The 17,011-nt window shown below is 20.3% G+C and overlaps 1 protein-coding gene across 1 annotated transcript; it reads right to left on the reverse strand.

Annotated features, from left to right (window-relative positions):
* Positions 1 to 1,258: 1,258 nt before the first annotated feature.
* Bm8401 (Cuticle collagen 40, putative) lies at positions 1,259 to 3,868 on the reverse strand (the record flags this gene model as incomplete). The annotated part of the gene is made up of 4 exons (XM_043082718.1): positions 1,259 to 1,542; positions 1,605 to 1,773; positions 1,859 to 2,107; positions 3,635 to 3,868. The coding sequence occupies 4 exons, from the start codon at positions 3,866 to 3,868 to the stop codon at positions 1,259 to 1,261; spliced, it is 936 nt and encodes a 311-aa protein (XP_042938652.1).
* Between the last annotated feature and the right edge of the window lie 13,143 nt (positions 3,869 to 17,011).

A 17,011-nucleotide genomic window follows, 5' to 3' on the forward strand; every position in this document is an offset into this window, starting at 1 on the left:
CAGGTTTTTTTTGACATACAATCAGGAAATTTCCGGATTTCATATCAATAAATCAGAAATTCTACTTATCAAAATAAGTCTCAAGCAAATTTCAATACTATTTTAAAAAATATATATATGAAAATATGACCGTTATGACAAATTTTAGCATTTTCCGTTATGACAAAAGAGCAACCATCAGGTTTTTTTTGACATACAATCAGGAAATTTCCGGATTTCATATCAATAAATCAGAAATTCTACTTATCAAAATAAATCTTAAGCAAATTTCAATATTATTTTAAAAAAATATATATGAAAATATGACCGTTATGACAAATTTTAGTATTTTCCGTTATGACAAAAGAGCAACCATCAGGTTTTTTTTGACATACAATCAGGAAATTTCCGGATTTCATATCAATAAACCCAAAATTCTACTTATCAAAATAAATCTTAAGCAAATTTCAATATTATTTTAAAAAAATTATATATGAAAATGTGTGAAAAAACATTACAAAATATTAACTAAAATAAAATAAAATACAATTGACTTACTTTTTACTCATTAAAAATAAAAGTAAAAGTAACGATGAAAGAAAAGTATTACAACAAGAATTGTCAATAAAATTCTTAAAATGTTTATTATCACTTTTTCTTCTTTTTATTTAAAGCAAAAAGAAAGATTGAAATTAAATTAAAATATATTCTTCTAGAAACATAACTATAATTTCATTCAAAGTAATAAATTTTGATTTAAAAAAAAAAAAAAAAAAAAAAAAAAAACGAAAAGAAAATTACTATTTTTGTTTTTTTTTTTTTTTAAAAATTAATTTTTTTTTTCATAAAAAATTAAAAAATAAAATTAAATGTGATCAAAAAAGCAAAGTATTTTTTGTTGTATTAAATTTCAAAAAAAAAAAAAAGAAAAATAAATAATATAAAAAATAAAACTTAGATAGGTCAGAGATCAATAATAATAAAATTTTTCAAACTTTTTTTTTTTTCTTCAAATTTCTACTATTATTTCAAATATTAGCTTTTCTCATCGGTTGCTAATGCAATGAAAATTATTTTTTTTTTTTTTATTTTCTACTTTTTATTTTGTTTATTTATTTGTTTGTTTGTTTATTTGTTTGTTTTCTTTTAAATTATATCAATTATAAGTCAGATAAATATCAAATAATTTAAAATAAATTTAATTAATTAAATTTCTAGCATATTTCAGGATAGATTTTATGAGTGCGAAATATTTAATACACAAAACTTTTGTATCAAATTAATAACCAGGTGCTGTTCGTGGTTGTGGACAATGATCACAGCTACCGGTTGTACCATATGTACCAGCTGGACCTAAACTACCAGGTATTCCAGGTTTACCAGGTGTACCATCTTTACCAGCATTTCCACGCTGTCCAGGTGGACCAATTCTACCTGGTGCACCTGGAAAACCTCGAAAACCTGGTCTTCCAGGTAAGCCAGGTTGACCTACGAAACCTGGTGGTCCTCTTGGTTGCTCCTTTACGATTACTCGACCTGGTATTCCTGGTGGTCCTTTGATTCCTGAAATGAAATTACCAAAGTTTTCATCGTTTGGCACTAACGCTTTTATAACAATCACTTACCAGGTACTCCAGGTGTACCAGGTGGTCCAATCAAACCCGGTGGTCCTGGAGGTCCTCGTCGTCCACCTTCAGCTGGAAATCCAGCTTGTCCTGGTCTTCCAGGTGGTCCTTTAGGTCCCGGTTTACCAGCTGCACCTGGTGGACCATCTTCACAATCAAAACACCATTCCTAAAATTATGCAGATATTAGCAATGATCTCGAATTGAATTGCTATCATCAAATTTTAAAAATTTGAAAAATATTTTAATCTTACTAGCGGTATATTATGAGGTTCAATAATAGCAGCATCTGGGGCGTCTTTTCCTGGTTCTCCTCTCTTACCATCTGCGCCATCTCTACCATCTAAACCTGGTGGTCCAGGTAGTCCAGGTGGAGAAATTCCACATCCGCAACACGCCATGATAGCATCATACTTATTTTGTTTACGTAACACGTCATCTACGTCAAAATTTGCTACACCTGATCGTTTTAATCGTAATGTACCAATTAACTTCGCATGATACTAAATTAATAAAAATTAAAAAATTAATCAAAAATTAAATGAATAAAAAAATTAATAAATAATTAATCAATGTTGAAAAAATTAAAAAAAAAAATCTTTTTTAAACACTCATAAATAATTTAATTCAATTATACTCAAACAAATACATAAATTATTTTTATTAATTCATTTTCAATTAAAAAAAAAAAAATTCATTTCAATTAAAATTTTCATAGCATAATTAATTAATCAAAATAACACATTTACGATTTTTTTTTCCATTTCTAATTATAAGAAAAGATTTATTTTTTTAAAAAAAAAAAAATGAGAAAAATTTATTATAAAATTTTGCATTTTGGACTATTTAATGAATGTTATCAGTGACTAACTAATTTATAAGTATATTTAATAATTTTTTTATTTTGATAAAATGATAAAATTGATAAATTGATAAGAAGCAAAAATCAAAGATTAAAAATTTATTACAAAATTTTGCATTTTGGACTATTTAATGAATGTTATCAGTGACTAACTAATTTATAAGTATATTTAATAATTTTTTTATTTTGATAAAATGATAAAATTGATAAATTGATAAGGAAAAGTTCAAAGATTAAAAATTTATACAAAATTTTGTATTTAAGCTATTTAATAAATGTTATCAATGAAATATATATTTAATAATTTCTATTTTGATAAAATTGATAAATTGATAAGAAGAAAAAATCAAAGATTAAAAATTTATTACAAAATTTTGCATTTTGGACTATTTAATGAATGTTATCAATGACTAACTAATTTATAAGCATATTTAATAATTTTTTTGTTTTGATAAAATGATAAAATTGATAAATTGATGATAAGAAAAATCAAAGATTAAAAATTTATTACAAAATTTTGCATTTTGGACTATTTAATGAATGTTATCAATGAAATATATATTTAATAATTTCTATTTTGATAAAATTGATAAATTGATAAGAAGAAAAAATCAAAGATTAAAAATTTATTACAAAATTTTGCATTTTGGACTATTTAATGAATGTTATCATGACTAACTAATTTATAAGTATATTTAATAATTTTTTATTTTGATAAAATGATAAATTGATAAATTGATAAGGAAAAGTTCAAACATTAAAAATTTATCAGAAAATTTTGTATTTAAGCTATTTAATAAATGTTATCAATGAAAATATATATTTAATAATTTCTATTTTGATAAAATTGATAAATTGATAAGAAGAAAAAATCAAAGATTAAAAATTTATTACAAAATTTTGCATTTTGGACTATTTAATGAATGTTATCAATGACTAACTAATTTATAAGTACATTTAATAATTTTTTTGTTTTGATAAAATGATAAAATTGATAAATTGATAAGAAGCAAAAATCAAAGATTAAAAATTTATTACAAAATTTTGCATTTTGGACTATTTAACGAATGATATCAATGACTAATCAATTTATAAGTATATCTAATAATTTCTATGCTGATAAAATTGATAAATTGATGATAAGGAAAGGAACAAAGAAATAAATTACCTGTGTACGAATTATTTCACGCCAAATATGATCTGATCTTGATCGGCAAAATTCAATTTGATCAATCATTACTGATTGCATTTGTTGTAAATAATTATAGAACATTGGAACCGATATGACACAGAGTAAGGTTGCTACGGTTGACATTGTCACACCACAAAATGCTATTCGACGTAAACAATTTGCTTCTTGTTGTAATTTAATATCTTTAATTAATCCTTCCTTATCTGTCATTTCTTTTAGCTTTTTACCTGTAATTTTCTCTCTTTTCTTTTTTGTTTGTTTGTTTGTTTGTTTATTTTTTGGTAAATAAAATTTTACGATTACAATTTGCAATTTTGCAATAAAAAAATTTTTAATTCAACAAATTTAAATTCAAAATTTAATAGAACAATTATCAAAAACGATATCATCATTGAGGAATGATAATGAAGTATATATCGTATCATTAAGAGATGATAATTAAGTATATATCATATCATTAAGAATTGATAATTAAGTATATATCATATCATTAAGAATTGATAATTAAATATATATCATATCATTAAGAATTGATAATTCAAGTATATATCATATCATTAATAGTAATAGAATCATATTGGATGATCATTGATAAATTAGTGTTAGTATTTGTTTGATAATAGAATAAACAAAACAAAAAACAATAAACAACAACAAAAACAAAAACAACAAAAATCTTATTAAATGATCATTGATAAATTAGTGTTAGTATTTATTTGATAATAGAATAAACAAAACAAAAAACAATAAACAACAACAAAAATCTTATTAAATGATCATTGATAAATTAGTGTTAGTATTTATTTGATAATAAAATAAACAAAACAAAAAACAATAAACAACAACAAAAACAAAAACAATAAAAATCTTATTAAATGATCATTGATAAATTAGTGTTAGTATTTATTTGATAATAAAATAAACAAAACAAAAAACAATAAACAACAACAAAACAAAAACAACAAAAATCTTATTAAATGATCATTGATAAATTAGTGTTAGTATTTGTTTGATAATAGAATAAACAAAACAAATGAGATCAAACAGTGTAATGAACTAAATTAAAAAAAAAAACACTAAATAATTTACAGATTTCTTCTTTACCATCCATTTTTGGGTTATTTGCCATTCACAAAATCAGCAATTAAATTTGGTATTTATCAAATTTTAAATTGAAAAAAAAAAAAAATTTGAAAATTTGAAAATTGAAAGTTACTGAAGATTGAGAAAATCTAGTTTTTATTATTTTTGATTGAATGAATAAATGGATGAAAATTCGTAATATTTGATAATTACGAATTCATTTTTCATTTCAATCAAAATTAACAAATAATTAAAGAAAAAGAATTTATCAAATTGTAAAAAAAAAAAAAAAAAAATTTTTTTTATTAAAATTAACAAATTTGATAGCGTTTATTTCAATTCAAAAAATTGCTTTCAATTTTTTTTTTTTTTTTTAATTTAAAAATTAACTTTGAAAGAAAAAAAAAAAGAAAGAAAGAAAGAAAAAAGAAAAAAATGAAAATAATTTTGATAAAATTTCAAATTTATTTTGCAAACAAAAGTATTTAATTTAAATACTTTAAAAAATTACTTTTTGCAAAAAGTTAGTTTTATTAATTTTAAAATTTCATTTCTCTTCAATATTCAAATAATCAATGAAAAAAAATATTTAAATGATATTAACTAAAACAAATTTTTTTGATTTAAGAAAAAAAATTTTTTTTTTAAATTAAAAAATAAAATTATAAAAAAGCAAAAGCAAAAAAAAAAAAAAAAAAAAAAAATTTAATTATTTCATTTGTAAATAAATAACACATTTACAATTAATTAATTATGCAAAAATATTTAACTATTTTGCAATTTTACTAAAAAATTTGTTTACTTTTAATAAAATTGTTTTTTGTTTACTCTTAACAAATTTTTTTTTTTTTTTGTTTACTTTTGCAATAAAATTGTTTATCATTTTAATATATAATTTTTTGCAAAAATAATAGCAAAATTAATTTAATTTAAGCATTTTTTTTTCTTTCTTCTATTTTTTCTTTTGTTGCAATTTAATAAGCATAAAAAAAAAAAAACAATTTGTTTATTTTTTTTTTTCTTAGAAAAAATTCAAATTTATTTTTTTAAGAAAACAAAAAAAAAAAGTGTATAATTTAGTGTATTTATCACTAAAAGATATTAAATTTTTATTTAAGTAAATTTTTAATTACAAAATTTTATGTAAAATTTGAATAAAAAGGAAATAAAAAACTTAAATACTTAATTTTTATTACTTTCTTTTTTCGTTCTTTTTTTGTTTACTTTAATTTTTTTTTGGAAATGTCAAAAAATTTGTGACATTTCTAAATTATCGATGTGTGTCCAATGAAGCATATAAAATTTATTTTAATTTTTGATTTGAAATCGTATGATAAAATTAAATAGTGCGTAAATAAATTATTTAATACAAATAAAAATAAATTTCAATTTCATTTTTTTTTTTAATTTAATTCTTTTATGGTAAATATTTGTATTTATGTAAAAGTATAATAAATAATTTAAACTTTACAAAGTTTTTTTTTTAACCAAATCAAAGTTTATTTTTAATTAAATCAAAGTTTATTTTACAAAGTTTATTAATGAAAACTTTTGGTAAATATTTGTAAAAGTAAAATAATTAATTTAAACTTTACAAAGTTTTTTTTTTTTAATCAAATCAAAGTTTAATTAATGAAAACTTTTGGTAAATATTTGTAAAAGTAAAATAATTAATTTAAACTTTACAAAGTTTTTTTTTTAACCGAATCAAAGTTTATTTTTAATCAAATCAAAGTTTATTTTTACAAAGTTTATTTAATGAAAACTTTCGGTAAATATTTGTAAAAGTAAAATAATTAATTTAAACTTTACAAAGTTTATTTTTATAAAGTTTATTTAATGAAAACTTTTAAATAAACTTTGTAAATGTCGCATTTTTGAACTTTGACTTTATATCGCATATAATATTATATAATTTTTTTACATAAATTTAAAATTATTTGTTAAAAAAATTTTTGTTTTTTTCTTTTTGGTAATAATTTTATTAAAATAAAATATGCAATTGTGATTTTTTGTTAATAATTAAAAATTAAATTATCATATTAAGAATTTAATAATTATCATATTTAATTATCATTTAATAATTATCATATTAAAAAAATTATGTAGCTGATAACTGATAAGTGAGCGAAAATGATTAGAGTTAATATCAGTGAATTTTAGGATGAAAAAATTAAAATTTGAAATAAAAAATTAGAAAAAATAAAATTTGAAACAAAATTTATTAATTATAATGAATTGACAATATATTAGATTAAAAATTAAATTATTATAATATATAAAATAAAAAAAAAAAATGACTGTATTAATTAAAAATTAATTAATTAAAAAGTTAAATTTGACTTGATGCTAAATATTTTTCAGTATCGAAAAATGAAAAATAAAGCATTAAAAATACAAAATTTAAATTTCAAATATTTGAAAAGAATTAATTGAACACAGATTGCTTAATAAAAATTAAAAATAAAAATTAAATTTAAAAATAAAAATTAATAATTCATTCGTAGATAAAAGTTCCATTCTTTTTTTTTTTAAAAAAAAAAACTAATTTTGATAATTTAAAGAGAAAAAAAATATTTGAGAAAAAAAAAAAAGTGAAATATTTTGATAAATCAGAAAAAAGATTTATTAGTTTTGAATTAAATTATTCTAATAGAGCTAAAAATTTGAATTAAATTAAATTTTTTTTTTTTTTCAATTAGTTAAGTTATTTGATTTCTTATCATTACTACTAATTATTTTATCAGTGTTATTTATCACTAATTACTGATTATCATTGTTATCATTATTTAAATAACTTAATTTAATCATTCAATAGAGCTAGAAATTTGAATTAAATTAAATTTTTCATTCAATTAGTTAAGTTATTTGATTTCTTATCATTACTACTAATTATTTTATCAGTGTTATTTATCACTAATTACTGATTATCATTGTTATCATTATTTAAATAACTTAATCATTCAATAGAGCTAGAAATTTGAATTAAATTAAATTTTTCATTCAATTAGTTAAGTTATTTAATTTTTTATCATTACTACTAATCATTTTATCAGTGTTATTTATCACTAATTATTGATTATCATTACTTACTTTTTTTGTAATTAAAAATAAGCGAAAGAATTTCTCTCAAAAGTTAGTAAAAATATTCGTTTTTTTTTTCTGTGCTTAATAAATAATTAACAATATTTTCATGCTACTAACTAAATTAAAATGATTAATTTAAAAATTATACTGATAACACTGATAACACTGATAATTTTGTTATCACATAATTAATATCAATTAAAAATAAGCGAAAGAATTTCTCTCAAAAGTTAGTAAAAATATTCGCTTTTTTTTTCTGTCCTTAATAAATTATTAACAATATTTTCATGCTACTAACTAAATTAAAATGATTAATTTAAAAATTATACTGATAACACTGATAACACTGATAATTTTGTTATCACATAATTAATATCAAAAAAAATATCTAACGCAAAAATAAAAAAATAGGAAAAAAGACAAAAAAAAAAAATGCATCAATTTTTTGACAAACATTTTGCTACCACATTTTATTATATATAATAAAATAGCAAAAAAAAATTGTTTGAAAAGAATTTGTTAGAATTAAAAATTAGAAAAAAAAATTTAAATAAAAAAAAAAAAAAAAAATTGAAAATATATTTGATTAAATTGAAATTCAAAAAAAAAAAATTTGTTATAAAATTTGCTTTTCTTTATGGATCATTTAATTTTATTCATTTTCAATAAAAAATATTTTTATTTCATTCATTCATTCATTTTTTTTTTTCTTCTTTCTCAATCAATTTCACATCAATTAATTCAACAAATTTAGGATAAAAAAAAAAAAAAAAAAAAAATAATTTAAAAAAAAAATAATTTAAAAAAAAAAAAAATTTTTACGATAACTTTGACAAGGAACAAGTTAATTTAATTTGTAACTATAGGTCGATTAATGAATTAAAAAAAAAAAAATTTCCGGTTAAGTTTGATTTCCTATTACTCATATTTGATTATTCCGGTTAATGAATTAAAAAAAAAGCTCCGTTTTAGTTAATTTCCTATTACTCATATTCCGGTTAAATTTGATTTCCTATTACTCATATTTGTTTATTCCGTTTAATGGATAAAAAAAAATTCCCGTTTTAGCTAATTTCCTATTACTCATATTTGATTATTCCGGTTAATGAATTAAAAATTTTCCGGTTAAGTTTAATTTCCCATTACTCATATTTGATTATTTTATCAATAATCGTTTTTAAATTTATCACTGAAAAAGACAAATTGGTGAAAAAAACCGGAAAGAAATGTAATAAAACTTTAAAAATAAAAGGAAAAATTGACCTTAATTGATTACATCCTTATCAGTTGATAAAGTATTTTTTATGCTTAAAAATTCTTATCATTTAAATTTATTCATTTATTTTACAAAATTACAATTTTTTTTTTTTTAGTTTTATCAACTAATTATTTATTAATTATTTAGCTTTTATCACTTAGTGATAACAAATCAGACAGGGAGAATTTCTGGGAAAACTACCAAAAGTGTTTAGTTAATTTGCCCAAATAACCGGGCAAATTGTAAATCAGATTTTTTGCAGATATGATAAGTCAGTTTTCCGGAAAAGGTTGCTACCTGATGATAGTTTTTTCAGTTTTATTAAATTTTTATGACTATGAAATGAATGAATGAAAAATTATCAGCTAATTATTTAGATTTTATCACTTAGTGATAACAGATGATACTAATCAGACAGGGAGAATTTCTGGGAAAACTACCAAAAGTGTTTAGTTAATTTGCCAAAAAAAAAAACTAAAAAAAATCAAATTTTAAAAAAAACAAAAAACTAAAAATCAAATTTTATTAAAGTTTTTTTTTTTTTAAAAAAAATTTTACTAACAATTTTAAAAATTAACTTTACAAAAATAGCAAAATGCTGCATAATAATAGTTTTGCAGTTGAAATGATACAATTTAAATTATTATTTATAGGTCAAAATAATGAATTAACAATTATTAAATTATTTAAATTTGCATTTTTAAAAAAAAAAAAAAAAATTTGGAATTATTTAAAAAAGCAAAAAAAAAAAAAAATTTTTTTAAATTTTACTATTAATAATATGCGCATGCGCATATTATTAATACATTGAATTCATTTTTTTTTTTTAAATCAAATCTTTTTAAAAATTTTTTTTCAAAAAAAAAAATAATAAAATTTAAATTAATAGAATTTAAATTTATAAAAAAGAAAAAATTTTTTTTGAATTAAATTTTAAAATACATTTTTCATATACTTTTTTTATAACGCATATTTTTAGTATCATTTGAACAAATTCGTTTCATAATATTTGTTGGTATTAAACAAACTAATATAGAATCCATTATTTGAAGTATAATATCTTCCGTTTCTAATAAAGCATTTCGTACCTAAAAAAAAAAAAAATTCAAATATTAATTTCTAATTTAATTAAATTTAAAATTAAATTTCAATTCAAATTCAAAAACGAAGACAAATAATAAATGAAATTAATAATTTCATTCGTTTTTAAATGATAAACAAAATTTCCTTTTTCTATTAAAATATTTCGCACCTGAAAAACAAAAAAAAAATTCAAATATCAATTTTTAATTTAATTAAATTCAAAATTAAATTTCAATTCAAATTCAAAAACGAAGACAAATAATAAATGAAATTAATAATTTCATTCTTTTTTAAATTATATAAAAAATTTTACAAACTTTAGTTTTATTCATTAATGTGTACTGTTATTTCAAATTAATGTTGCAATAATTTTTTATTTTTTTTTCATCTTTCAAAATTCAATTTAAAAATTTAATTAATTGCAATTAAAATTAAATTTAATGAGTAAAAAAAAAAACAAAAAACAAACAAACAAGGATTTGTTTTTTTTTTATTTTTCAAATTTAATTTTTAATTTAATTCCTTATCAATCGTTTTTTTCTTTTTTTTTTTGTTTAAATTAACAATGAAAAATTTTTCAAATTTATATTTTAAAATTTACATTTTTTTTTATTTGATTCTTTTTTTCTTTTCTAATTAATGATTAATACAATTATAATTTTTAGTTTTAAATTTTAGTCAATAAAAACAACTGTAAGAGAAAATTGTTGATTTAATAATTTGTATTTTTTTTTTTTTTTTTTAAAAATATTTTCCAAATAATTTATCAATCAATTATTATTCTCATATCAGATTTTAACCGGAAAATTAAAAAAAAAAAAAACTTTATTCGGTAATATTTGTTAAATTATTATAACATTTTCAATGAAATGTTGCATTGATATTTTTGATAAATTATTTAAAAAATAATTTCCGAAATAAATTTCTATAAGAAAATACAATTAATGAACATTTTATTAAAAAAAAAAAAAAAATTCAAATAAAACATAAATTTAAATTTAATAATTTTAAGTTTTTTTTTTTTTGTTTATTTTCCTTTCATAAATCTATAATAATAATAATAATAATAATTTAATAATTTAAAAATAATAATTAAAAAAAAAAGCATTTTAAAAGATATTAGTGAATAAATATAAAAAAAAAATAAATAAATAAATAAATTAAATTATTATCATTTAAATTTACTTCTGTCATTGTAATAGCAAATAAATACGATGATAAGATGATAAGATTAAATGAAATAAATAAACTTGGAAATGCTAGCAATGTGAATATTTTATCATCTGTTTTAAATAATATTCGCCGACAAATATTCTTCTCATTGTCATACTGAAATTAAATTTTTAGTGGGGAAAAAAAAATTTATTAATTTTTTTAATTTTAGCAAATTTATTATAAATTTATATTTCATTGCAAATTTTTTTTTTACAGAATTACATTTTTTTGAAAAAAAAAAAAAAAAAAAATTGGCTAAGATATGATTAAATTGTTAAATTAATGAAAAAAAAAAAAAAAAAAAAAAAAAAAACATTCGAATTGTGTCTGTTAATTTAACTTTTAAAATTATTTGAAAGTTAAAAAAAAAAAACCTTAAAAAGTTGAAATTCACTAAAATTCAAAATTAATCATAACTGATTTTTTTTTTATTGCTATCACAGATATTTTTAATTAATTATCATTTTGTTTTATGCATTATTTTTTTTTTAAACGAATGATTAGCTTTATCATTTAAGTGATAAATGATAATGATAATGAGTAATCTGACTTGTGATAATGAGTAATCTAACTTGTGATAATGAGTAATCTAACTTGTGATAATGAGTAATCTAACTTGTGATAATGAGTAATCTAACTTGTGATAATGAGTAATCTAACTTGTGATAATGAGTAATCTAACTTGTGATAATGAGTAATCTAACTTGTGATAATGAGTAATCTAACTTGTGATAATGAGTAATCTAACTTGTGATAATGAGTAATCTAACTTGTGATAATGAGTAATCTAACTTGTGATAATGAGTAATCTAACTTGTGATAATGAGTAATCTAACTTGTGATAATGAGTAATCTGACACTGATAAAAAGATAAGAATGAATTGTAACAAAGGAATTAACTGAGATATTCAGTTCTAAGAGCTTTGAAAGTGATACCACTGTTTCTTTATCATAATGCACGTACACACACACACATACGCACGTACACACATACACATACTTTCCCCTTGCCGATGTTTTTTTTTGATATCATTGCCTCTGCACCACAAATAACATACATTCATACACATACACACAGACATACAACGGACATACACATACATACATACAACACACATATGCACACAAGACATACACATACATACATACAACACACATATGCACACAAGACATACACATACATACATACAACACACATGTGCACACAAGACATACACATACACAGACACACACATACAACGGACACATATATACATACACATACTTCCCCCTTCCCGACGTTTCCTACTTTTGACATTATTTTTTGGCCTCCGTATCATAAATACATACACACGCAGACACGCAGACATATACACACATGCACATACGACACCCACACAGACACACGCATACACATACAACACACAAACATACAACGGACACATATAACACACACACAACAGACACACACATACAACGAACTACAACGAACACACAAACGCATACACATACTTCCTCCTTCCCGACGTTTCCTACTTTTGATATTATGGCCTCTGTATCACAAATAACACACATTCGCACGTACACACACTCTTTGCATCCCAATGTTTCCTACCTATGACATCACTGTCTCTCTGTATCGTAACACATACTTTTCCTTTCGATGTTTCCTATTTCTGATGCCATTGCCTCACTATCATAAATGACAGACACACACACACACACACACACACACACACACACACACACACACACACACACACACACACACACACACACACACACACACACACACACACACACACACACACACACACACACACACACAGACACACACACACACACACACACACACACACACACACACACAGACACACACACACACACACACACACACACACACACACACAGACACACACACACAGACACACACACACACAGACACACACACACACATACATACAGACACACACACACATACATACATACGGACACGCATATACATACAGACATACACACATACATACATACAGACATACACACATAGAGACACACACACACGCATACAGACACAGACATACACACATACATACAGACACACACACATACATACATACACATACTTTTTCCTTTCGATGTTTCCTAGTTGTTTTCCTGTTTTTTTTTCAAATTCACTTTTGTTGTCATTCTTCTCAAAAGAATACAAAAATTTGTAATAAGTTGAAATAGATTTGCTTTTCTTATTAACATCAATAATACTACTAAATATATTCAACGATTATTTATTATTACTAAATTTAATAAACTCAAATTCTGTTATCACTGATTAACTTTATCATTTTATCACCGTTTCAGTATAACGAACACATCGTTAAATTTAATTGCTTAACACATTTGCAATTTTATTATTGAAAATAATTTCTCATCTCGAGAATAAATAAATAAATAAATAAACAAATAAATAAATCATAAATCATTCAACGAATGTATGCAATTAGTTAAAAATTATTTAAAATTACACTAAATTGATTAATTCATAACAAAAAAGCAAAAAAAAAAAAAAAAAATAAATAAATAAATAAATTGTTTATAGGTGGGATGAAAGCAATTAAAAATTATTGTTTTGAAATTATCTTATATAAAATTTAAAATTTTAAAATTGATGCAAAAAGCTTTGTACATTACTTTCAAATTATCAGTCATATAGGAAAATGTTTTTTTTTTTTTTTTTTTTTTTTTTTTTTAAAGCTAATTTTTAATGTGAAAAATGCAATTTAAGCAATTTTATTGAATAAATAATTGTTTATTTGAAATGCATTGAAAAGAAACATTAAATTATAACTAATTTTATTATTTTTTAAAAAATTTTTCCAATACAAATTGATTTTTAAAAGAAGAAAAAAGTTTGATTTTTTATTTTCTTTCAAAAATTCATCATTTTTTTCACAAAAAAAAAAAAAAAAAAAAGGAGAAAAATAAAAAGTTTTTTGTTTTGTCAAATAGAAAAAAAAAAAAAAAAAAAACTTAAAGAAAGAAAGTTTAAAATTATCGAACAGTTCAAATTGTAAAAGTTTTTATTTTTTATTTTTTGTAAATAAGAAAATTTAGTGAGTGAGAAAATTTTGCTAATTTCAAATCAAAAAATTAAAAAAAAGTATTATTTGAAAAAGTTCTCATTGAGTATGCAAAAAATTTAATCATTAAAAATTTGCGCTAATTAACCAACTTTCCCAATTAACAACATCTAATTACTTTAATTATAAAATTTCAATTTTTTTTTTTTTTTAAATCAAATATTAAATCTAATTTTTTTCCTTCTAATATTATTAAAATCTAACTTTTTCTTTTTGGTATTTTTTAACGAGTTAAAAAAAAAAATTTTAATATATTTTATTTATGGTATTTTAAATGAGATTAATATTACAAATGTTATAAAATTTCATTTAAAAAAAAAGAGAAAAAATTAGTATAATTTTTGTTTTAGAAAATTTTATTTTATTATTGTATATTTTATTGTTTTATTATTCTATTTATTATTTTATTATTAAATAATTTTATTATAGCAAATAAATTTTTTTTTTTTTACACACACACACACACACATATGAATTATTGATTTTTCTGGCGCAATAGTGAAACATACAATTTATTGATTAGTTTTTTTTTTTTTAAAAAAAAGAGAAATTTTATAGATGGCAAAATTATACGTTTTTTAGAATTTTTTTTCTTGAAATTCAAAAAAAAAAAAACTAACATTTTTACTATGATTACTCCATTGCAATGTTTCATTTATTGTAAGGGCAAATGTCGGCAAAGATAAACAAATTAAAATAATTAACAAAATTAACAAATATAATAATTTCATCTTCTTCTAAGCAACCACACCTTTCTAATATATAATTTACAAATGTTTTTATCAATTAATTTATCACTGATATTTGTGAAAAACAATTTTATTGATTATGAAAAAAAAAAAAAAAATGGAAATGTAAATTTGTTTATTTTAATCAAAAATTTATTTTACTCTCCTTTTTTTTTTTTTTTTTCTTTTATTGATCTAACTGATAAATTTATAAAATTGTTTACTAGTATGGAAGATTGATATATAATTTGCAAATGTTTTTATCAATTAATTTATCACTGATATTTGTGAAAAACAATTTTATTGATTATGAAAAAAAAAAAATGGAAATGTAAATTTGTTTATTTTAATCAAAAATTTATTTTACTCTCCTTTTCTCAAAAATTTATTTTACTCAGCTAATTGCTATAAATATTTGAACGATCTAACTGATAAATTTATAAAATTGTTTACTGACATGGATGATTAAAATTTGATGTAAACTTTTCTAATCAATGCAACTGATATTGATAACACAATCAGATATTATCAAATTTGTTGAAATTTAAAAAAAAAAAAAGAAAAAGTTTTGAAGTAAAAATAAAATTTACTAAAATATAAATTTTTTGTTATATGCTTTTCATTTTGAAAAAATTTTTTTTAAATTACTTAATTTAGTGATTTCTTCAATTCATTATTTTAAAAAATTGGAATAAAGTTATGCAAAAAAAAAACAATTCGTCTAACTAAATTTTTAGTAAATGATTTCAAAAATTTTTATTTAAAGATTGTAAATTATTATCGATAACAAATAAAAAAAATTTCTTTTTGCGCCTCATCAAATTTAGCTAATAAATTTTTGCGCCTCATCAAATTCAGTTAATAGATTTTTGCGCCTTATCAAATTTAGCTAATAGATTTTTGCGCCTCATCAAATTCAGTCAATAGATTTTTGCGCTTAATAGATTTTTGCGCCTTATCAAATTTAGCTAATAGATTTTTGCGCCTTATCAAATTTAGCTAATAGATTTTTGCGCTTATCAAATTTAGCTAATAAATTTTTGCGCCTCATCAAATTTAGCTAATAGATTTTTGCGCTTATCAAATTTAGCTAATAGATTTTTGCGCCTTATCAAATTTAGCTAATAGATTTTTGCGCTTATCAAATTTAGCTAATAAATTTTTGCGCCTTATCAAATTTAGCTAATAGATTTTTGCGCTTATCAAATTTAGCTAATAGATTTTTTGCGCTTATCAAATTTAGCTAATAGATTTTTGCGCCTCATCAAATTCAATTAATAGATTTTTGCGCCTCATCAAACTTTCATTAAGCTTATATAATTTGATGCTTTGATCTTCAAATTAATTAATTAATTAGTTGGCATTTGTAGATTTTATTAAGTTTGCATAATTTCATTAATTGTACAAAAAAAAAGAAAAATTCATCCGATAATAAGAAATTAATTTAAAAAAAAAAAATATTTATCGAAACTGAAAGTTAAATTTTTAAAAATTGTTTAAAATAAAATTCATTAGATTAACTCACAATCAGTGATAACATTTGTTATCAGTGATAATATGATTGTATATTTTATTTTATTTTATAATTGTAATAATGAAATGTCCCCTCAAAATGTATGATTGATCAATGATAGAAACATCGCTCAAAATAACATTGCTCCTTTGATCACTCTCGAAAATTCTTGAAAATCTCGACAAAAAAAGTTTTAAAAAATTTTTATTAATTTATTCTTTTATTTTAATACAACGACAAATGAAATGAAACAATTATATTAGCAAATAAATT

This window comes from Brugia malayi (assembly GCF_000002995.4).
Source record: "Brugia malayi strain FR3 genome assembly, contig: Bm_007, whole genome shotgun sequence".
Taxonomy (NCBI): domain Eukaryota; kingdom Metazoa; phylum Nematoda; class Chromadorea; order Rhabditida; family Onchocercidae; genus Brugia; species Brugia malayi.